General features: G+C 39.3%; 2 protein-coding genes across 3 annotated transcripts; both read left to right on the top strand.

Moving 5' to 3' along the window:
- The first annotated feature begins 181 nt into the window (after positions 1-181).
- On the top strand, positions 182-9,202 carry LOC148072595 (ceramide kinase-like). 2 transcript variants are annotated; one of them, XM_087798259.1, is made up of 14 exons: positions 182-494; positions 1,593-1,631; positions 3,310-3,447; positions 4,212-4,334; positions 4,387-4,512; positions 4,581-4,647; positions 4,718-4,863; positions 5,851-5,925; positions 6,067-6,219; positions 6,303-6,408; positions 6,487-6,551; positions 6,639-6,844; positions 7,333-7,553; positions 7,627-9,202. In XM_087798259.1, the coding sequence occupies exons 1-14, from the start codon at positions 359-361 to the stop codon at positions 7,712-7,714; spliced, it is 1,689 nt and encodes a 562-aa protein (XP_087654385.1). In that variant the 5' UTR covers positions 182-358; the 3' UTR covers positions 7,715-9,202. The 2 variants fall into 2 exon arrangements, with proteins under 2 accessions (XP_087654385.1, XP_087654386.1); XM_087798260.1 differs by lacking the exon at positions 1,593-1,631.
- Positions 9,203-12,112: 2,910 nt separating this feature from the next.
- Positions 12,113-22,827, top strand: LOC148072594 (uncharacterized). The gene is made up of 17 exons (XM_087796773.1): positions 12,113-12,174; positions 13,243-13,392; positions 13,459-13,511; positions 17,197-17,372; positions 17,450-17,506; positions 17,592-17,684; positions 18,010-18,099; positions 18,167-18,268; positions 18,458-18,634; positions 19,938-20,028; positions 20,115-20,212; positions 20,333-20,536; positions 20,644-20,754; positions 20,822-20,888; positions 21,319-21,918; positions 22,072-22,235; positions 22,315-22,827. The coding sequence occupies exons 1-17, from the start codon at positions 12,113-12,115 to the stop codon at positions 22,825-22,827; spliced, it is 2,808 nt and encodes a 935-aa protein (XP_087652899.1).
- Positions 22,828-23,709: the final 882 nt, after the last annotated feature.

Below are 23,709 nucleotides of genomic sequence, written 5' to 3'. Positions count from 1 at the left end.
AAATACATAATGTATAGTATTCCAAGACTGCTATTCGTTTACATGACACACAAATAAAGTACAATCTGATGCTCTCTATTATGTTTACGCTGGTGCAGTAACGACTATCGTACGTAAGCTTCGGTGGACCTGAGGTTCACGAACGCATCTTTTAAGCCCCTCCTACATCCGCCGAGAAACCGCTATCTCGATGAAAACATCCCGAAATCAGCTCCGCGACTCGGGAAACCTCGTCTTTTAGAGACGTGTGTTCGGGGCTTGGACTTCCAGGGCAACATGTTCGGTTGCAGGTAACCTGCCCGGGACTTCTTCCTTCTCTTCAGCGGGCTGAAGGTCGAGGCAGGACGGGGAGACGGAGATGGAGCGAGCGGGCAGACTGCTGCTGCAGTCCGAGCTCCGCGTCCGAAACACCGCGTACGAAGTCAGCCTGAGTCGGTCCCACCTGGCGTGGAAGAGACTCCTTTCCAGCCCAGTGTACCACCCGTTCAGACCCAGTAAGAGAAGTCTCACTTTCCTTCTCCTTTATGTCTGTATGTCTTCGTGACGCAACACAACATCCTCCGTGCTAAACAAAGGGAGCAGACAGTGAAGGACATGTGAGACTCTGGTTAGTCTGCTGGTATTAAACATTAATATTATTTGTTTCCGTGCTTAAGTCCATAATGTCCTGGTTACATAACTACAACATCAGTATCTGGGGGTCACGTTGTCCCATCAGCGGGTGGAAATGTAGGGAAGGAACAAAAAGGTCATCCATAGTAATCCAGTGACTCGCATCAACGTCTATGTCAAATCTGCTTAATACATACTTTACTTAATATGTGTTGTTAGGATATTCTACTCATGTTTTTCTATGAAAATGTTTTAAAGCATGACACTGGATTTGGTATTTTGGTCAAAAAAGCTTGCAGTACAAATGGCTCCTTTGAGGCTCGTAACCCTTGTTTTTTCTAAATGTACAGTATATTTATCGATTATTTTTTACATGAGATGTGTTTATATACCATACTTTAGTTGTTTATCTCGAACTTTCACAAGTTGAGTATTGTGTACTTATAGTTAAACCTGTTAAATCTCCTTCATCTGACATGAACACCATGTTTCTGTTTCCACCTTCTTGTTTAATGACAGAGAGAAGGTCGACTACATCCATGAGTCATGAGTTTGATTCACTCAGCTGCAAGGCATCCTGGGAGTTGTGGTCATCGTCTGTCCACGTTGTTCACTGCTGACACAAGCTTGTTCTTTAAAAGGGCATTTTTTTGTTCTGATGATTCAGCTTTCACTCTCCAGCTGTTGCTTTGTGTATCTGTTGACATGGCGGATGCAGAGTTGCCTCCCGGGTGCTGAACCTGACTCACTTGGCGGTGCATCTTTAATGCCCTGCCCTGCTGTTCTTTGACAAAGGCTTGTATTTCTTCATGGGCCTGGAAAAAATGAGCAGGTAGTGAGTGGAAGTAGCTCAGAAAACTGTGGCTTTTTCTCGATCAACATGGTTTGGGGGTCTTTAGGTTTATAGAAATAAACTAGCCTGATATATCCATCTTTCTAAGTGTTCATGCATGTTTTATGTCTCTTTGGTTTTCCTCCAGGGTTTTGTGTTCCTTCACTGCCCCACAAATCTGAAACAGGTAGGAGATATGTGCCGGGTCTACCACCACCTGTGGAGCTCCTCAGAGTATAAACATATACAGTTTCTCATGTGAAAAGCACAAGAAAAACACCCACATGAAACCTAGAGCTTTAATGTGGGATGAGCAGTGTTATGGGAGAGAGCACAATGTCAGTGCTCCAGAAGTACCAAGGCAGAGGATTAAGATGAATACTCTTGAATGGAGAAGAAGATGCAGTCAAATCCTCCAAAGGCATCAATGAATACAGTTCAGTAGTTTACATTTTTCAATCCATTTCCATAATATTCATTGTGTTTTGTGTGCCATGGATTGGGAATTATAACTTTTTTATAACTTAAATTAATTTCCGACTCCTTTACTTTATCATAGATTTTCATTGTTCTACAAATGAGAAAGCTTTAAAGCATTTAAACTAATGGCACTGCTTAGATTTTAATTATAATTTTCGATTATTGGAATGAATTGACATGTTTATGCAATTACTACCTGTCGGAAACGTACATTTCTGTACCTTCTTAGCTTGACATTGCTAACAAGTTAATAAAAGCTGGTCCAGTTTCATTTTTGGTTGCAGACTAAATCATTGTTTAATATTGTTATCTTCTAACTTGTTTCAAACATGAGGCATCAGACGTGTTTATCGTCAATTTAAGTTGTAATGAAATCTGTTCTCTTAGGGGCTCCACATCCACCGACCCTTATGCTCTCATTGTAGCGGCTCTGGTAGTTTGAAGTAGTTGGCTGGCTTCGACATTAGAATTCTAATGTGGCTCTGTTCTGTTTAAATATGTTATCCAACCTAGCTAAACAGCTGACACCTTTTTAAGATTTTCTCTTTCTACAGTTTCACCTCAAACATGCTGTTAAATCAACTAAGTTATATCTTTAATAAGCCATGACGTCAGGATCTAAATCCGGTCATCAGCGGGTGGAGATATCGATTTCCCCTGCAACTGTCTCCATGGAAACACGGCATAGGCTTTTATTGTGGAAATTGATCTGTACGTTTCTTCACAGCCCTCAGGGTTGTTGTTGTTGTGTAAAAACGTGCATCCAAAGACAAAGAACCTTCAGAGTTAGGTCATGATATATGGCCATCTTCTTAGTTGCACTCAGTATTCCAGCACACAACAAGTTGTGTATGGATTAAAACGGTAATTTCACTGCACAAAAAAGACATAAAGCTAATTAAATATATGATTTAGTGATGTGTGGGGGAAAAAAAGAAACATGTTATGAGAGTTTTTAAAAAGAATACATAACATAAATCACACTAAGTAATATGGCACACCATTATACAATTTAAATCCACTTTATATTTCTGTCTGTAGAGGTGGTGAGAAAAAGCAGAGTTCAACGAGGAACTTTGTGGACTGAAGTCGCTGTGTGACTTTAATTTTTGATTATGTGAACTTAAACCTGAAATAGAAATGGTCTGTTTTTCAAGCCTTAAAAGCTGTTTTGAAATAGCAGCTTCTGAGGGTGAATGCTAAAAACCAAAACTGTGTGTGTGTGTGTGTGTGTGTGTGTGTGTGTGTGTGTGTGTGTGTGTGTGTGTGTGTGTGTGTGTGTGTGTGTGTGTGTGTGTGTGTGTGTGTGTGTGTGTGTGTGTGTGTGTGTGTGTGTGTGTGTGTGTGTGTGTGTGTGTGTGTGTGTGTGTGTGTTTGCGTCTCAGGTTTGTGTCACAGCGTCCCAGTGTCAGAGATCATCTCTGTCACGGAGGAAGAGGAGAGCAGCTGTGCACAAAGTGATGAGGGAAGCTGGAAGAAAATAAAAGAGAAAGAGGGAAAGGACTGCAGGCAGACCTTCACGGGTAAACACTCTTTAAACCCTCCTGATGGTGAAGATATTGTCCAGGGATTGTTTATGTGGGTGATACTGCATAGGAGGAACAACACTGGAACATGATGTAATTGAATATGCAAAGATAGAATCAGAAACACAGAGTTGTGTAACTAGTCAGCTGATACTAATGATTACATTGGGTCACTCTTTGAAGCAAACTGTTTTTTTTATTTACTTAATTTTTTTAATGTAATTTATTTATTAATAATAATAATATTGAGCACTTGCGTTTTCTGTAATTTACTTACACTGAACAGAACGCTTTACTGTGGTGTATTGATTGTTGGTTTCTTTAAGATGCGTAGGTGCTTGTGAAGTTTATATTTAATGCCAACACACAACATTTTTGCCTACCAGCAGTTTACATATTTACATATATATATATATTGTCTTTATTCATGAAGTGTCTTTCCTTGTAGGTTGCAAAAAGACTCTCAGTACTTCAGAACACTGTCTCTGGACCACTGCTGTAATTCAGTTTGGTGGTCACATGACACTCACAGACTCTAGGCGGGTCCTCCAGATAAGGTTATTTAGTTGACATAACAGCTAGAGAGTTCTACTTTGAGTCATCAATCACAGAAAATAATTAAAAATAGTTAGAAATGTTACATATATACTTAGCTATCATTAGTGTGACATAAGAGGAAAATACCTTCTTCTGTAGTAGTGAGTAAAGAGTAATACATTAGTTTTAAATGTGAAGCATGTTAACTTTGACAAATGTTTTAGTGTCATATGTGGAGAGAGGTCAGAAGCATCGCTGGCGGTGTGCTGTGGTCACCTTCACATGTCCAGAGGGGGCGCTGTGTCAACACTGGGTCAGCAGCTTACGGGAGCAGCTCTCCATGAACAGTAAGAACGATCACATCAGACAAAAAACAGTCGGTAACGTTGTTCCCTTCAGCAAGCAGACCCAGACACCTGCTCGTCTACATCAACCCGTACGGCGGTAAGAAACAAGGAAAACGAATCTATGAACAGAAGGTGGCACCGCTGTTTGCTCTGGCAGGTGTATCAGCTGATGTCATCGGTAGGTTTTGTAAGTTTGCTTCAGCAGGTTTCTTTTACAAACCTTCTTTTTTTTTTTTTTTTTTTCAGTGACTGAATACGCCAACCATGCTCGAGACCACCTGAGGAACAAAGCGGAGCTCAAACAGTACGATGGGTGAGTCAGGAGTTTCATTTATTAAAGATGTCCAACAGAAGAGCGTGGATTGAACAGCTGTTGCTTGTAGGGTGGTGTGTGTCGGCGGGGACGGCATGTTTAGCGAGCTCGTCCACGGGCTGATTTGGAGGACTCAGATGGATGCTGGCGTCAATCTCAACTCTCCAGATGAAACTCTGACTCCCTGCTCACTTCGTATAGGAATTATTCCAGCAGGTGAGAAACGGTAAACAGGACCCGAGCACTGCCGGAACAGATCAATGTCTCGACCTTTAGAACCAAGAAAGCTGATGGTGCTCCATCACCATAAAAGACTAATTCAGAGAAATATAGCACCACTGAGAGTCACAATCTGACGACCACTTTAACAAGTTTATTACAACGAGAAACCTGGTAAAAACAAGTTAATTCAAATTGGCCCAAATGTTCAAATACCAACATCTTTCATCATTTAAAGGTCACATGGCAAGCAATTGGCTGGGTCTGTGCAACAGCATCAACATCTGAAGGAGAAATACTGAACATCAAGAAGAACAAAGGAAAATAGTGCAGAGACCACCATCTAGTGGAAAATAATGACACTGCTTCATGAAGCTCCCTCAGACAAGCGCTACTGTTAGGTATAACTGAACCTTGTCTTTGTACAATAACTATTTCAACAGTGGGTTTTTTACTAATCTTAATATTTCATCTACTTTAACTGTGTTTCATATTTTGACATTGGAAATTACAGACATCCATCTACTGGGGTGTTTTTGTAAAATCTGATTTTTGAATGTTTTATTTTTACTTTTGGTAAAAGTCTTTTGATGACATTCCTGCTATTGTGTTTTAACTAAATGTTAAGTTTGATGTTGTGATGTAACTGCAAGGTGAATCTTAGGTCAAAGTCAAAACAAAATAAGAAGGATATAGAAGTTAGTGAAATCTGGTATAAAGACTTTCATTAAAAAAGTGGTAGTGTAGTGATTTAGGTATAAAATGAGTTTCATTTCAGCAGTATAAACCTCATTGTCTGAAATATGTATTTGAAGAGCATAACTGACCACTAAGTGTTTTAAAAAGATAGGTTTATAAATATCTCTGGGGCTCTTTACCTTGTTTGAGTGTTGTTTATTGTACACAACTGAAGGTCAAAACTGTGTTGATGAGTTCATTTTAGATGCACCTGAGGGTCTCATCACAGCTCTGCCCTGTTTCTAGGTTCAACTGACTGCATCTGTTTTGCCACTGTGGGCTCAAACGACCCTGTGACCTCCGCCCTCCACATTATCATCGGTCAGTTCTACCACACAAACACAGAGTGTAAATTCTGTGAAAGAGGAATACTATGAAGTTTCTTGAAGCAGCGTTTAATAACGTGTTGAATGTGTTTGTTTTTATAGATTTATGACATTATCTGGACTTGTTTGTTTGCAGGCGACGAACAGCCAATGGATGTTTGCTCAGTTCATCACGACAACACTTTTCTGCGATACTCCGTCTCCCTGCTTGGATATGGTTTCTACGGCGACGTACTCACCGACAGCGAGAGGAAGCGGTGGATGGGGCCGGCCAGATACGACCTTTCAGGTAATTAGGAAACGCCAAGTCCGTCATAAAGTCAATGAACACACAACAGTTGTGTTGGAATACGTGTTAATTTGACCTCTCAGGCTTGAAGATGTTCCTCACGCACCACTACTACGAGGGAACTGTCTCTTTCTTACCTGCCAAAGGTCTCACAGGAACACCAAGGGATGCATCCAGATGCAGATCTGGGTGGGTAACGCCTCTTCCAGCTGACATTTTGAATTCTCCTGGAAATTGATTTTCATGTCTTTCTGTTTTCATCTGCAGCTGTATAGTTTGCGCTTTCTCCAAGAGGTCTGAGAAATACGAGAGCAATGAAGTATCTGACTGTGGTGAGTTCAAAAGTGAAATTCTTCCTCTCCAAATCTCTGGGTCTCGAGTAGAATGTGCTGGTGTACAAACGTGTCTTTGTGTCACAGAAGCTGATGGCGAGTGGAGGACCATCCGTGGGAAGTTTCTGGCCATCAACGCCGCCAGCATGAGCTGTGCTTGTCCTCGTAGCCCAAAAGGTCTTTCACCTGCTGCTCACTTGGCCGACGGCACCATCGACCTCATCCTGGTGCGGAAATGTTCCCGCTTTAACTTCCTCAGGCATCTCCTGCGGCACACCAGCAAAGACGACCAGGTAAATGCAGTTTTGGAGGTTCAAATGCCAGCTGTTAATATTTTACTTTAGGTCTTACTTATTTAAATAGTATTTTTTATGATATTAAGAACCCAAAGTGTTAGTTCACCCAAAATTCAAACTTAACACACATTTTCTACTTGTCCTCTACTTGTCCTCATGTCGTTGGATATAGTTGGAATTATTTTCAAGTTAATATGTGCCCTTTAGAGTTCTAATGGTCAAATGTATGTTCATTTTAATCATCATCTTGAGTTGTCTTCGTCTTTGTCCAAAATTAAAATCATCCAAATGCCTCCATGGTGCTCGTCTTGTTCCTCTTCATGTTTTGGGAAGTTTTCAAGAATGTGTCTCTGATGTTTAAGGAGAAAAACATAAAAGTTTTTGACTTCATACAAGTTTGAGTTCACTTCCTTAGAGACTTAGAGGTCTGTAGAAGAGGATATGTACTATGGAATATGTTCTGAACCTCGGTTCTTTCTTCCCAGTTTGACCTCACATTCGTCGAAGTCCAACGAGTGCAACGCTTCCGCTTCACACCGCGACACTGTCAGAGCGACTCCGACCTGGATCTGGACCTGCTGGAAACTGGGAAACACCAAATCTTCAGCCAGATCTGTCGCGACCACCCGGCGTGCAGTTGTGCGCCCACCTACAGCAGCTGGAACTGTGACGGCGAGATCCTGACTCATGCAGCCATCGACGTCAGGTACCAGTCCGACTCCGCATTTATTTGAATTGACTTTTCCTGCCATAAAACCTTTTTGTGTATTCTTATCCAGAGCACACTGCCAGCTGGTCAAGCTGTTTGCTCGAGGGATCGAAGAACCTTCTGTTTTTGAAGATGCCACCACCCCATGTGCAATTTAATCAACGGCCCTAGAGCCCCGTCCCCTCCTCCTGATCCGTAGAATACACTGGAGTGTGTTTTTCAAATATGATGTCACTGTTGCAGCTGTCCTGTTACACTCGTCTCCTTGAGACTAGATATTCTGGAGGTAACTTTAATTTGCGCGCACAAAAGAGGTTGTTGATTCTGTAGCCACTAAATGTGATAGCCTTGATCCTGATTATTTTCTTTTACTATAAATTCGAAATTAGTTAAAAATCAAATTCCCAGAATCAACTTTGAAAAAAGATATATGTAGGAAAATACTGCCCAAATGTATAAAATCTATTTGAATGGATTAATGAAAATTGTATATATTGTTTTGCCGTTTTGGGATGAGTCAACTTAAGTTGCTTTCACAGATTGACTCACAGTCCTTAAAATAATGATAAAAATGTCTTTTTACAACAACTTTTATTAGGATGTAAGGTTGTAGCTCAATGAAGAGCTGTGGAAATCAGCTCAGTAGGTCAAATATGAACCAGCATGGAGATGGTGCCAACATATACGAGTGCTTCCATCTGACTTTAGCTGTTGTTACTTGTTTAGGATTTATCTGCCGCATTTCCTGCTGGTACCAGACATGTTCGTCGTAAATCTGTTCCAAAGATGTTAGACACCAAGAGAACCCACCGGTCATAATGTGGAAGCAGCAGGTCAGGAGTCCATCAGGGGTCGAGAACAATACAGTCAATTTGGTGGAGCCTGGATTTAGAAACAAAAGTAATCACTGATCTCACCTTTCAAACCCAAATCGATTAATATGTATATTTTCATAGAGATATTGCTATTTTTGATGTATTAGTTCTTTAATTTATAGTTTTTTTACAAATCATACTGCCTTGTAAAAGCTAATTGAGAAACAGATTTACCAAAAAAGACCAATATTAGAAGTGGTATCCTTATTCAAGGCATCCCTATGGTGATCAGACCTGGGTATAGTTGAGTGTTGTGAGAGGGTGTCGGATTAAATAAACACGCAATGTGTCCTCTTTCGTAGCAACAAAGTTCTATTTTTGCACATTACCACTTAACACATCTATCAATATGCAAATGGGTCAATACATCCGGAGAAGTAAGTTGGTGATGTCACCATCCATGTGTTGTAGCATTTCCTACATTATGATGTCAAAACTCTGGACTTCCTTTCATTAAATCTCATATTGATGTAATTTAACAGTAGCCACTATCAGAGGTGATCAAATCCTGAAGGAAAAAGATAAAAATATAATGGCTGTACTACATGTTTGTGAGTCAACATTTCAATGATTGATTCTTTAATCATTAGAGACGACTGTGTCTCCTGCGATTTTACCTCAGAACCTTCTGTCTTTAAAGAGTCACATAGGAACAATCAAATATGTTTTCATACAATGCAACCTCGAGAGAGAGAAACGCTGAATGTTTTTGGTTGTTCACGTTGAAAAATTGTCCAGAATGTCATGAACAATAAAGGTATGCAGAACAAACTATTTTGTTGCTGATTTGTGTTTGACTTGTTCTGCAGGACAAGAAAATCAATGAGGCATTTCAGAGTATGTAGACATGTAGTGTTTGCTTCTCTCTTCTGTAATCCTCAATAAACACCCTATTTATCTATAATGTGTGTATCACAAATGTGTTCTGATCCATCAGATGTTTCATTATAACGGTTGTTCAAAAAGGAAAATAGTGCAGTTGCTGCCATCTAGTGGACTCTGAAAATAATGACACTGCTTCATGAAGCTTCACTAGACCATCACTAGTGCTTACTTAGTGTGAAGTGATGAATGTTACGATCAGTTTTCACCCCGTCACAAAAACTTGATCATGAATGGTAAATGAATCAAGTTGGACCATTATTGAATTTGTTATTTCTAGACTGGAAGTTAAAGCGTATTGCCTGTAGTTGGCCAAACTGTTTCAGATTGTGAGAAATATTTTGTAACGAAAGTGCAGGTGACGTGTTAACAAACAGGAACAATTAAAGAAATAGCTGCATCACCGTGTGGTACGGCGCCTGCACAGTTTCCTGCCATAAGAAGCTGCAGCGCATCGTGAGAGCAGCTGAGAGGATCATTTGTACGTCTCCTCCTGGACATTTATAACAACCGCATCACAAGTAAGTAAGTAAGTCATTTTTATTTGTATAGCGCTTTTCGAGACCAGGGTCACAAAGCGCTTAAACAATCAAAACAATATTCAATAAAGTATATATTTTAAAGATCAATATAAAACTGATAACACAACAGGAGTTCCAGAATATCAAGGAAAAGCCTGAACAAATAGAAACGTCTTAAGATGTTTCTTAAAGGAGTGAGTAGACTCCATCAAGCGCAAAGAGAGAGGAAGATCATTCCAAAGCTTAGGAGCAACAGCCTGGAAGGATTTCTCTCCTCTGGTCCTGAACCGTGTGCGAGGAACCATCAGTAGATTCTGATCCACAGACCTCAGAGCCCGAGCTGGGGTGTAAGGCTGGATCAGATCACTGATGTAAAGAGGAGCCTGACCATGAATAGCTCTGAAAGTAAGAACCAGAATTTTAAAGTTGATCCTGAAAGAAACTGGAAGCCAGTGAAGAGTTTTAAGGATCAGAGAAATGTGAGTTCTTCTACTTGAGCGGGTTACAATTCTGGCTGCAGAGTTCTGAATCAACTGCAGGCGAGACAGATCCTTCTTGTTAAGACATGAAAGCAAACTGTTACAATAGTCCAGACGAGAAGAAACAAACGCATGGATTACAAGCTCCAGATCATGTTCCATCAGGATTGCTGGTGACCCCACTCACCCGTCCCACAGCCTCTTCTGCCTGCTGCAGTCATTGAAGAGACTGAGCAGTCTTCAGGCCAGAACCAGCAGGTTAAAGGAAAACTTTTTTTTTCACCAGGCTGTCAGGAGACTCAACTCCCTCCCTGTCCTTCCATCAATCTCACCTCCACTTGCACTACCTGTGCAATAACTTTGTTTTTTGTTTTTTGTTTATATTCTGTTTATTAGTTGATTATTCAAGTTTGTTGATTATTTCATTTTGTTGGTTATTTATTTGTATTTATTTTCTTGAATGTGTTAATTAATGTCTGTTTAATTTGTTTAACTGTAAGTCTTAAATTGTTTTTAAGTTTTTAACGTCTTTAATGTTTTGCATCGTGGGTCAGAGAGGACCACAATCTAATTTATGCTGTATGTTTCAATACATGCATATTTCACAATAAAAGAACTTGACTTGACTTGAGTTGATCATGCAATCTGTTTTTATGAATGTAATGTCACCACACTTCACAAAAGTTGTGATCACTCTTCTGGACATAAGAAGACAAAGCATTTTTCAAAATTTAAAATACCGGTATTCATATTTGTATTCTGTAAAAAAAAAATCATACATATACCACTTGTACTAACATTAAGATAATAAGACCTAAATCTTTGTTAAAAAAACAAATTTCACGGAAATCAGTCTCATACGAGCCTCAGTGTTGTGTTATCAGTTTTATCTTGCCCTTTAAAGTATATACTTTATTGAATATTGTATTGATGGTTTAATCGCTTTGTGACCCTGGTCTGGAAAAGTGCTATACAAATAAAAATTACTTACTTACTTACTTACTCACTTCAATGACTTGTACATCAATGATTTAGAGTAGTTTCTACTGAACACTAATATGAGAATTAAACAAGTAGCAGTTTGTAGAACGTCAAAAAATATTCATTGTAGAATTGGTTTGATCATCTTATTTTTAGAAATGAACTTAAAGCCTCAACCGATCATTTAATCCATACATACTGTATTTGAATTTGTCAGTGTGAGTGACAACAACACTAAAACACATTTCATGGCAAATATGCAGTATTGATGAAGTGATTAGAAGACGCCAACAGATAATGTTACATATAAATGTGGGTAATAACATCCCTTCTCTCTGGACTGATTACAAAGTGTAAACAATCGGCATCGTAAAAGTGCAAGCGGATCAATACTTTATCCATTATAAAAGAAGGAAACCAGGCCAACCAGACTTGTTTCTGTGGAGGATCTGTACTGGTGAGACACTTTTATTTGAATAAATGTTTGTTCCTTTCCGTTTTCAATTGTTTATAATATCAGCCTCAACAATTCTGAAATGTGAGTCAATACATTGGTCTGAAAGAGGTCATTTACTAATATTTTGCTGGTTTATTTTTGAAGTAATTTGTGGGTCAGGTGCATGTGTTTTCAAAAATTGACATCACGTCTTGTCAAACTTGAGTAAATGTTTGATCATTTAAGGCTCTGAAATGCCAAGTTTTTGTGTCATTTGCTTATATATGGGGTTTTCTAGATGCTGGTCAAGCTTTTACAGACCTTCTGAGAATAAAATAAAGTGTCAATAAATGTCTACAGGAAATTGCATATCCTCAACACCATGTGGCCCGTGATCTTTGTGACGCTGATGCTTCTTCACTCTGCAACATCACTTCCAGTCAGGTATCAACAAACGCACTCTGGAAACCAGCACATGACTGATCCGGTGTCTTTATTGATTATATTTAAACAAAAATATGATTTTGATTTTCAATTGATTGATTGAGTATTAGCAGAAGCAGCAGAACTAGTATGAGGAACATCACTTTTGGTAGAAAGTGGCGCCTGCACCTGCAGATGTGTCTGCTCTGCATTTCTCAGAGGAATGACAGCAGAACTTGCTTCTTGCTGAAGATGGCAGCAATGCGTGCTAGATCTGCCGATAATCCCTTCAATTTACTCTAGGATTAGTTCAGGGTTGAAAATGCTTGTTTCTTAATTCCTGGTTCATGAAAATTCCTGTTACTTCTGTTTTGCTCTTCATCAGGTGTAAGTTTAAATAACATTTGAAGATGTTCAGGTAACACTCAATTTTTTGACTGTCTAAGTCAGAAGATACATGCATGAGTGCAAGAATGCTACTACCCAGGTGCAAAACAAATAGATTCAAGGACTCATTCATTCCTCAGGCTATTCAATTGTACAATTCTGAGTTCGGGGGCAGGAGTGGAGTGAAAGTATCTGGATGTTCTGTTCTATGTTAGTCTTTGTATCCTTTTTCTTTGTTATTTTTCTTTGATCTATGTTCTTTATCTTTAGACTTAGATTGTGGCATCTTGTTCTTTCTCTTTATGTTCTTGCTCTTATTTTATATTGATTTATTTTTGATTTTTCATGAAAAATTGCTGTATTTTCTGTGGCTATTGGAAAAAAACAATTTCAATAAAGTTTTACCTTACCTTACCTTACATCATTTTTAAAACCATTTTCTTTAGGAGAAGCGACTGGGTTGTATTAATCTTTTTTTAGTCTCTACAGTTATTCATAATAAATATACTTCTTGATATTTAAGAAATTGGTTAATTTTTCATTTAAAAGGACAAAAACTTCATTCAATCATTTTTCTTGATTATTTCATTAAATATAAAAATAAAAACTATACTGTAGTTTTCCGTTCTGTTCTTTTTTTATCAAAACTTTGCATTCTTGTCACCATTTTAAAATTTGTAAGCAAGTTCATTTTGAAAACAGGAACTTCTCCAGGTCCTCTGAAGGTCTGAGCCGCAGGAGGCAGCTGGGCGACGTTGAATTCTCCCACAAATACTCTGAGTTGCTGCGAACTCGAGCCAAACTCATGTCCATCTGCAGCGTCCTGCAGCGGATGCAGGCCTTGAAGAAGAGGTCAGACACCAACACACTTATCACAAGTCATGGTTTGGTCATGTGTGCTATGGTTTGGTCCCACAGCAGCGAGTCAGTGGAGAGAGAGAAGCTGGAGCAGCTGCTGGAACACTTCACATGTCCGTCTGTCAACTGGTCATCATATTTTTAGAACAATCAATATTTCTCCTGTGGAAATATAAATCTATTTCACAATTCCCTACAGCTGACTTTATATTAACATTAAGTGTCTGGTTTTTCTCACCAAGTACGTATGTCAAACATATTATACTCATGGAAGTTATTTTAGAAAGTCAATGTATTTTTTGCAAATAAATGTAAAAAATGTGTATTGTGAGGCTGATTTTCACATTTTTTGACACACCGTAATGAAATATTTTACCCCTTTCAAATACTCTCTGGCTGAACTGAATCTAAAAACAACATAACTGACCAAATAACTGACCTACCTCTAAAAGGAAACCGCCTTAAAATTAATTAAATAAAAGTATCCTTTCTAATAGTTGAAATTTTAGCACTTCAGCAGCACTACTGTAGGTATTATTTATGGCTCAAATTGTGTCAAAACAGTGTACCTGCAATGTTTCTGGAACTTGTTTTTAGCCATTGCAATTTACAGCATGTGAATTTCTAATCCACTGCTGTAAATTAGTTTAATGGTCACATGAACCTCACAGACTTTCAGACAAGGTAATGTAGTTGAAATAATAGCTAGAGAGTTCTACTACACAAGTCATGATTGTTCGAAGTACATTTTTCTATTGCCTATCTTGTGTGTTATCTTATTGCATTATTTTATTCTTTACTGACACCACAAAAACAATTTTAATTAATCCAATGCCCTCTCACAACACTCAACTATACCCAGGTCTGATCTCCATGGGGATGCCTTGAATGAGGATACTTGTACAACTTCTAATATTATTCTTTTTGCTAAATCTGTTACTCAATTAGCTTCTACTAGGCAATATGATTTGTAAAAAAAACTGTAAATTATTATAAACGAATACATAAAAAATAGCAATATCTCTAGGAAAATTATTATTATTTTGAAAATGTTATGTTGGTCTATTAGAATGATCTCCATGGTTCAGCACTGGTTGGACCTTAATAAACGCCAGTGGCATTTCACAGATAGGCCATCAGTAGCGCACGCTTGAATGAATGCACCTCTCAATAACTACTTTAAGGTTCTTTATACTCCACAGGGATCTGAGGGTGTACTGTTATAGGTCAATACGACGTTTAAATCATCAAATGAACATAAGTGCATTATATCAAAATATCACTCCCACTACAGTCCGTGTGGTTTCCATGGCCACAACAAACACGCTCTGCATCGCACCCCCCCCCCCCCCCCCCCGCCCCCTCCACACACACACAACGCGCTTCAGCGACAAACACACACAAGCTAAAGCGACACACACACACACACAAGCAAATAAATCCATTGAAGCTTGTGAAAGACTCGTCTCGGAGTCAGCATGACATTCTTAACAACGTCCAGCTTTTCTTGAAAAGTCCTTCTTGAAAATGTCTTTGCAAGTATATCCGTGACCAGATCAAGCTCTTCAGCGATTGTGTAACAAACAATTAAATTAACTCAAATCTACGTCTCAGCTCCACATGACGAGTCTAGAAGGGAAGCTTCCAAAGCGCTGACCTTGTGTCGCCAACTCGAATCTGATTGGTTAACACAATCCTTCGGCTGCCGTTGATTTCAATGGACAGGGGCCAGCTCTGAAGCGACTGAAGGCCTCGGGTAGCACATGACCGGCTGCTCAAATATGATTGATGAATGCTCTCACATGAACGTACAATCCTGGAAGCAGTGCAAGCAAGAGGAAAGAAATGAAATGACGAGAAAAGACTATGAGGAATAATTTAATACATATTTACGAAAAATAAACAATAAAAAAAAGTAATAATATTTTTTTTTATTAAAAAATTAAATTTATTTTCTGATTATGTTTAGGCCAAAAGAGAAGGCCTTGATTCGTTTAATGAAATAATAAGAACATTTAAGGACACACTGTACAATACACAATACTCCTGACGTGACAGAAGTGAACATACCCGACTGACTATCTGCACGTGTCATGACATGTTCACCACTGAATTGTGTTCCTGCGTGTATAAACTGCTGCTCGGAAAACAAATCTCAATTTTATGAGCGTTATAAGGCTTTTACAACTGACTGATCATACAAGATGAAGTAGTTAGTGTCGGAGATCACATTGCTGTAATTATACACAGGTGTGCGTGCGTGCGTGCGTGTGTGTGTGTGTGTGTGTGAGAGAATGTCTGTTAATGTGTGTTCTTGTTGAAGGTTCTTGATAATAACTAAAATCACGTGTCTTCTAACATTAATAGTTATTACATTTTACTGATGAAAACATTGCTTTTAGGCATTCCATGTGTTCTTTTCCATCAGTTAGTAACATAAAGAAGATTTACTTTTTGTGATGTAACTTAACTTTAAATAAATCTGTTCTGTTTTTTTTCATAAAAAATATGCATACATTGGATAGTGTGAAGCAATGGTTTCATGTGGCCGTGGTTGTATTTACGTGACCCTTACGAGGAGGTTGGAACGAGCAAGGCCACAAGCACACTCAATCTATCTTTTTTTTGAGCAAATTGTTATTTCAGAAGAGTGTATCAAACTGGGTGCAATGACTCTGTACCCATGAAGTAGCCCTCAGGTTGAAAAAGGTTGGTGACCCCTTCTGTAAGAGAATCGGAGAACTTAAATGGTGAACAGTGACAGACATTATTTCTTACTGAGATATAACTGAGATCAAATTGAGAAATATTCTAAGGTTAAGATTCGATTCTCCTTTAATGACTCGTGCGTCGAGTCCAATCACACGATAGCACCTGAGAACAAGCTGACTTCCTGTCAAGTTTATTGGAGGTGAAAGTCCACCTGAGCCGTAAATCTGGCTGATAAACAACAGAACGCATCAGTTGAGGGGGAAAGATGGACGCAATTCACCTGGGCTGTGTGCTCCTGATGCTAACTCAGGCATGTGTGAGGGCCATGCCCAGTAAGTACGACTTTCATCATTTAATATCTGATCAAGTTCAGAATTTTGTTTGACAGAGTGGATTAAAAGAATGGATAGTTACAAATGATTTGTCTTTGTGAATTCATGATACTCATGACAAATGTTTGTCACTGTCAAATATGTATAAAATGTATGGAATTATACACTGTAGACGAGTCTTCTTGTGTCTTTATGTAGGATTTATTTTTTACCGTCTTATTTTAACACTAGAAATGAGGTAACATTGCAAACATTCTTTACATCTTTATCATCCACTGACGTTTCCGATCGTTTCTTTGTGAATCATTTCTTGGGTGAACGTCCTTGAGATTTAATTCAACACATTCAGTGTGTATTTAAAAAGGAATTATTTCTTTAAGATCTCGATATTGTAATTCATAATTAGTAATATGTCGTTATTTGCCGGTGTTGTTTACTTTTGTGACATATGCTCACAAATGTTGTTTGAACTTAATGTTGTTGTTTATTTATTTATGTATTAAAGCGCAAACCTATCCTAACATACAAGCACAATTTATGTTGTAAATTAATCCTATAAACAATTGTAAAAATCAAACATTGATGACTATGATGTAACAGGCTTCATTTATAGTTTTATATCAGTCATTCCGCAGTAAACGATATTTTTGTTCCGTAATCATAAAAAAATACAAAGTCTAAGATATCTGTGGACACACCTGCCAACACAGACACAAAGCCATGGCAACATCAATGTAACAATGTGATCCGTTAGTTTGCAGCATTCCGGAGTTCCTAGTGACGATCCCAGAAAACAACAATGTCGGTCAAGTAGTGCTGACCATCACCATGCTGGACAACGTTGTCGCTACTTTCAGAGATCCTCCTCTTAACAACCCCTTTATTATTGATGGAAACCAGTTGAAAGCGAATGAAAGACTAGATTTTGAGGTCAGTGGAGAAACAAACATGAGCTTTGGTTATGTTGGTACTCAAGACAAAGAGTGATTGTTCTTTTGCTCCAACAGGCTCAAGATGTTTATGCACTCACAGTGAATTGCGTTCAAGAAAGTACAGGCACGCAGGTGAGACTAAGTGATAACACTTGAACATCTGATAGTTTGTTATCATTCGGAATTCTAAATAAAAATAACAATTTTGCATTTGTAGCTGCCACTGCAAACTCTCATTATCCGTGTGAGCAACGTCAACGATAACCTGCCAACCTTTGAGCAGAACCAATTCACACTCGATGTTTCTGAGGTACGACAAAGTTTACATTCATTTTCGGGCACATTCCTCTTTAGTCTTGATTGTGGAAGTGGTTTCTCCACCATCACATGTCACCAGGAGGGGTTAGTGGGCTGAAGAGAAAGACAGTCCACCAGCTCAATATTAAAATGGTTAATTCAAAGTGAAACATTCCTTGATGAAAATGTTTCAGTTGTTATGTTTCATAATTGATTTTAAAACTAGTTAAGCATGTTGTACATTAATGAGGTTTAGGAGGATGTACATGTAACCGGCTTACCTTGGGATAAATATTCACACAGAATATTTCCTACTGATATGTTGCCTTCCTCCTCAGGGGTCTCCCATCAATTCAGAGGTCGGAAGTTTCGCAGCTACAGACAAGGACAAGCCCCCCAGGCTCTACTACACACTGACTTCAGAAACTGTAAGAAAGATCTTAAAGTCCATCTTGGGCCTTTCAGGAAAAAAAAAAAGTGTTTGAATCTCTGCAGAACTACTTCAGACTTGCGGGGCCAAACCAGGCAAAGATTGTCGTAAATAGTGTTCTTGACTATGAAAAAGTAAAAAATGTCAGACTAGTTTTGACCGCTCAGGTAAGAACTTCTTCACTCTTCCTTTACTTTAGTGTAACCATGTGTGTACATAGAATGTTTTTTCCTCTATTTCTCTATCTCTCCATCATCCATAGATGTCACAGTATAACATTTGGAAAACAGTTGATTGATTAACAAGATACTTCATCGGCCATGTTGTTTTGTGTGGATTAATATCTCTTGCCACAGGACACGCCTCTGGGAGAAGAAGACAGTCTCACTGGAACCACCACCATCATGGTCACCATCTCAGATTTTGACAATAGAGCGCCATGGTTCCAGCCCTGTGAGAGGTTTACGTTGCCAGAAGCTGTCATATGCCTAAGCGAGGGCTACACTGGCGATCTGGCCTTGGGTGAGATGAAAGTGAGTTTGGGGGTTTCTGATGCTTGTTGTGCATCTACAAGTGTTTTCTACCTGAACCGTATCTTCAACTAAACTCATTCTTCAATGTTGAATTTCTGATTTCCTTCAAACAATTTACTTCAACACTTTCCTCAACACCGAATAAGAGATACTCTTCCCCTTTATTCAACCTATGAAGTTATTTCAACTCACTTTTCAGTTTAAATAACTTATTAATAATCACTTTAGGAGACAAGAAAATGATCTCCCAGCTAATCACAATGGGCAAGGAAAACTTCCTTTTAACAGGAAGAAACACTGACCAGAACCAGACTTGTCATCTGTTATTGAGGGAGGAAGAGAGAAAGAGAACAAAAGAGAGTAGACCAGGTGCAACAGATTCCAGAGAGGGTCAAGGAGAAAAATCTGGTTCTGTTGACACTTTCATGGTAGGTTAAGGTGATGCTTAATCCAGCAGTTTACTTCGGAGGTCATGTGAAATGAAGTGGGCCACTGTGGCTTGGGGGGAGAAGGACAGGAAGAGAGCGAGTAAGAACTGTACAGATGATGAGACATGATGCAGGAAAGAAGAACAAAAGCTTGGTCTGTAAAGAGCTCTTCTAGCAAACCTAGACTGACCTGGTGACTGAATACCCTGGCTCCATTTCTATATTTGAAAATGCAGTCGTGTTAATACCAATGGGTCAGATTTAAGAATCATAAGAAGGTTGATATGTTTGGATTTGATGTGTGTTGGTGCTAGACCACGTATAGCTTGGTAGGTTTAGAGAAGGATTTAACATTTTATTCTGAATTCTACTGTAAGTCACTGTAAAAAATACAGCACAGAAGAGATGTGATCCCACCTCTTAGTCTTAATTAGAACATGAGCTCCAGAGTTCTGAGAGACTTTTCTGAGCCCTATAGCTATAGATATAATAGATACCATGAGAGGGACCATGGTGGTCCATTAGGACCACTGTTCAGTAGACTGACACCTGAATAAGCAGCCCAATGGTCATTTTTAGCAACCCCAACCAACAAAGAACCGGAAAAAAAAAGGCATGTGTGAGATCAGCAGAGTCTTGAAGAGCTTGCCTTCTGCTCCTGGTGCTGTGTAAGTCCACGGTGATGGTGGAGGTTTCTTGCAAATTATCCTCTGTGCTACCTTCACCACCCTGTGTTGTGCATTCTTCTCTGAAGCATAGGCACTGGTGAGCCTTCTTGACCAGGAGGTGGTTTGTTCAGGCTTAATATTTAATATACGAACAGTGCATTTAATCTATCATAGTCTTGGGTTAAACCTAACTGGTTGACTTTGCAGGAAGGGGTGTTGCCACTTAATCCAGGGCCACTCCACGCCATTGATGGTGACTCCGGGATAAATGGAGCAGTTACATACACGATTTTGAGTGGTGAGTTTATGTCTTTGTCAGCTGGAAGTTGGGAAACAACAAGTCACTTTTTGAAAAAATGAAATAGATATACATTATCTCTTCAGGAAATGATGGCAATTTGTTCCAAATCAACCCAAATAGTGGAAACATCAGCTTGCTGAATCCTGTCAACCTCCTTGGGCCCATTCGTCTCACTGTGCTGGTAAATATGAGCTCACACATCCCATCATGAAAATGATCATCAGATAAACACTAATTTAAAATCAAGTGAGTGTTAAAAGATATAGATATAGATATATCCTGTGATATTTTGTGTCTACAGGCTGCACAGGTAGTAAACCCTTACATGACCTCCATAACTAGCGTCACATTCGATGTCGTGGTCAAATCCGGTAATCCTCCTCGCTTTGAAAAACCTCAATACAAGGGTGTCGTCACTGCAATGGGTGCCATGGCAACAGACCCAACAAACTCCGACCAACCACTGAAAATCATCGCCCTGGATGACGACTATGTTGCAGTAGGGGTAAGGAATCATGAATCATTATCATTAACTAAGTGTTTTTTTCCCCCTGCGATAAACATATGGCACAACATGACTATACATTTTGTGTAATGTTTGTTTTGAACTAGGGTATCAACCCAGACATCATTTACCAAGTCATCGGCAGCGAGGACTTCACCATTACGGACTCCTCCTTGTTTATGGAAAAGCTTCTGCCAGATAGCACATTATCTCTGCAGGTTTGTGCTAAAGTTAAAGTTTCATCACCTATAGACTGTTTTTAATTTTTTTATCTATCATGTTCAGGTGAGGGCAGTGGACACGGTTACCAACGAAGAAGTTTTTGCACAACTGTTAGTACAGGTGAAAACAGGTAAAGACAACAAACATGGAGTTTATGACCATTAATAATGATTAGATTAGTTGGACTGAAATTATTTATCTAATGTTTGTTATATCATGCAGTGTTCAGATTTTCTTACAACGTGTAGTATGCAGACAAGCTGTAGTGGCTAACTTCTAGATTCTGACTGATCCCCAACAACTGCCAGGTGTTTGCTGAGATCAAGTTGATTTATTGTTCTAACCACTTATTGTACACCATTCATTCAAGTCTTTGAAGGTACACCCTCCTGTGTGTCAACTCGTTTCCCTAGCATACCTTACATAGCAGAACTTTATATAATCATCTTTCTTATTTCATCCTAAAGGAATCCAAAAGTATATATTTTAGAGTCCAAAAATGTAAAAAGACAGGGCATCAGACTGATCAGAACACACTTAATTTTGTTCTCCTCTCCCAGGTCTAACAACTACTACTGTAGGCAGAATTACTACAGTTGAGGGAGGTGTTACCAGCAACAAGCCGGGTCCAACTACAGTGGTAGGAGTTACCACTGATAAACCTGGTTTAACCCCAGATGGAGGTGATACCACAAATAAACTTGGTTCAACTCCAGATGGAGGTGTTCCCACAAATAAACCTGGTTCAACTCCTGTTGGAGGTGTAACCACCAATAAACCTGGTCCAACTCCAGATGGAGCTGTTACCACGAATAAACCTGGTCCAACTCCAGATGGAGGAGTTTCCACCAATAAACCTGGTCCAACTCCAGATGGAGGAGTTACCACCAATAAACCTGGTCCAACTCCAGATGGAGGAGTTACCAACAATAAACCTGGTCCAACTCCAGATGGAGGAGTTTCCACCAATAAACCTGGTCCAACTCCAGATGGAGGAGTTACCACCAAAAAACCTGGTCCAACTCCAGATGGAGGAGTTTCCACCAATAAACCTGGTCCAACTCCAGATGGAGGAGTTTCCAACAATACACCTGGTCCAACTCCAGGAGGAGGAGTTTCCAACAATACACCTGGTCCAATCCCTACCAAGCCTGTCACAGGTGTCTATCTACCCTCATACAGGCACCTATGGTCACATCGCTGATATGGGAATAAGCTAAATCTTTGTGGTTTCGCTCAAACATATGGAGTGTATATGACCTGGGTCTTCTAATTGTGGCATTTTGCTCATTTTCTGAAAACTGTTTCCGCAGAAAAAGGGCCAGTCTACGGGCCGGGGGACATGGCTGCTGTCGGAGCAACCCTTGGTGCGCTGCTGCTTATAGCCCTCGTTGTCATCGGAGTTCTTGTTTGTCGCATCCAAAAAAGGAAAACAGAGTGGAGGAAAATCTACGAGGCCATTGTGTTCAAAGGCGCTGTGAGTTTATCTTCAATATCAAACACTGATGCCTCTTCAATGACTGTCGAATGTTTATTTTGTGTGGCTTCCTTCACAGTTGACTCCGGGATCAGGGATGGAGAAAGGAATGCAGTTCACCAATCAAACTTTCCAGCATGATGAAGAAAGAGCGAGTGATGGCGGGACCATTAAGAATAGCATGCGATTTAGTGAGGAGCCACAGAATTCTAACGCAGACGTCCCACACAATGAGGCTTCAGTGCCACTGCATGAACTATTGGATGCTAGCAGCAGTCAGAATGAAACAGAGAATGTGGAAAAGGAGGTTAAACCCATCTTGACCAAAGAGAAACGGGTGGATGATGGGTACAAAGCTGTCTGGTTCAAAACAGATATTGACCCAAGTGCAAACGAGGAAGTGGTCATTATCCCAGATACCAGAGAGGATACTGAAGACAGGACATCGATCAGCAGCAGGGAGGAAGACCCCTCACCCAGAAGCTCACCACGAGTTGGCTTTGCGGATTCAGATCATGACAGTGGACTTGGAGTTAGAATTGAGGATCTTGGTGACTCTCGGGATGATACCCTGCTTATCGATAGCCTGTAGCGGAGCCACCCACAATAAAGTTTGATTTATCAGCTGTGAGTCAAGCTTACATCGTTTGATTTTCTTTTTTTATTACCCTGACCAACCCATGAGCAAAGATCACCTCAAATCACAGAAGTTGTTGTGTAAGCACCGATCAACCACCGAACCCTTTTCAAGCAGTTGAAAAAGGTTTCAACATCTTTGTTTATCAGAAGCAGAATAGAGTTGAAATCCAACAATCCACTCAGATCCTTCCACATCAAACCTGTTTTTTAATTTGTCTTTTTTTTCCCTTTGTTAAGGTGATACTGCATTTAAGTGTTTGTCTTCAAGTGTAACAAATGTAAATAAAAACAATTTCCTTATTGTATCCTACTTTCAATCACTTTCAGAACAGATATCCAAAAACCCTTGCGGCTAATGATTATCCAATTATTTCTCTGCCGCTTTTGTCACTACTTGTGCGTACTCTGGAGGTTTGTAAAATATGTATTTATTTTTAGAATACAGATAAAAGCCTTCAAGAAAAAATGTTTTCCAGCCTCATATTATTTAAATTATAAGATGAGAAATGAACACTCACAAATACCATAGACGATTGGACTGCAACAATACACACAGTAATTTGTAAAGCACTAAGCAAACTGAACATACTTTATAATACACACTAAAATCTATTATGGAGACGCTTCTGTGCAATACCAAAGCACTGACTTCAAAGTAGGTGTGCAAACACTAATTTGTTTGAATGTAGACATACCAGCCAAATATTTGCTAATATACAGGGACAAGTGTGATAAGGACACTTGGACAAGAAAAAGGGTATTATCATCATATTAATAACATCTTCCAAACTATACAGCATTATATGCACTTCCGTTACCTTTTTCTGGGTCTGTA

The sequence above is a fragment of the Callionymus lyra genome, chromosome 8 (assembly GCF_982586985.1).
Source record: "Callionymus lyra chromosome 8, fCalLyr1.hap1.1, whole genome shotgun sequence".
Taxonomy (NCBI): Eukaryota; Metazoa; Chordata; class Actinopteri; order Syngnathiformes; family Callionymidae; genus Callionymus; species Callionymus lyra.
Note: the sequence above shows the minus strand (reverse complement) of the source record. Positions and strands in the feature narration are given on the sequence as shown.

Bases quoted from the DNA above. Each gene is read 5' to 3' on its own strand.
- LOC148072594 (XM_087796773.1), top strand. From the start codon at position 12,113: ATGTGGCCCGTGATCTTTGTGACGCTGATGCTTCTTCACTCTGCAACA. The intron at 18,100-18,166 runs GTAAGAAAGATC...GAATCTCTGCAG, and splicing joins ACACACTGACTTCAGAAACT to AACTACTTCAGACTTGCGGG. The intron at 20,029-20,114 runs GTGAGTTTATGT...TTATCTCTTCAG, and splicing joins TACATACACGATTTTGAGTG to GAAATGATGGCAATTTGTTC.
- LOC148072595 (XM_087798259.1), top strand. From the start codon at position 359: ATGGAGCGAGCGGGCAGACTGCTGCTGCAGTCCGAGCTCCGCGTCCGA. The intron at 4,335-4,386 runs GTAAGAACGATC...TGTTCCCTTCAG, and splicing joins GGAGCAGCTCTCCATGAACA to CAAGCAGACCCAGACACCTG. The intron at 6,845-7,332 runs GTAAATGCAGTT...CTTTCTTCCCAG, and splicing joins ACACCAGCAAAGACGACCAG to TTTGACCTCACATTCGTCGA.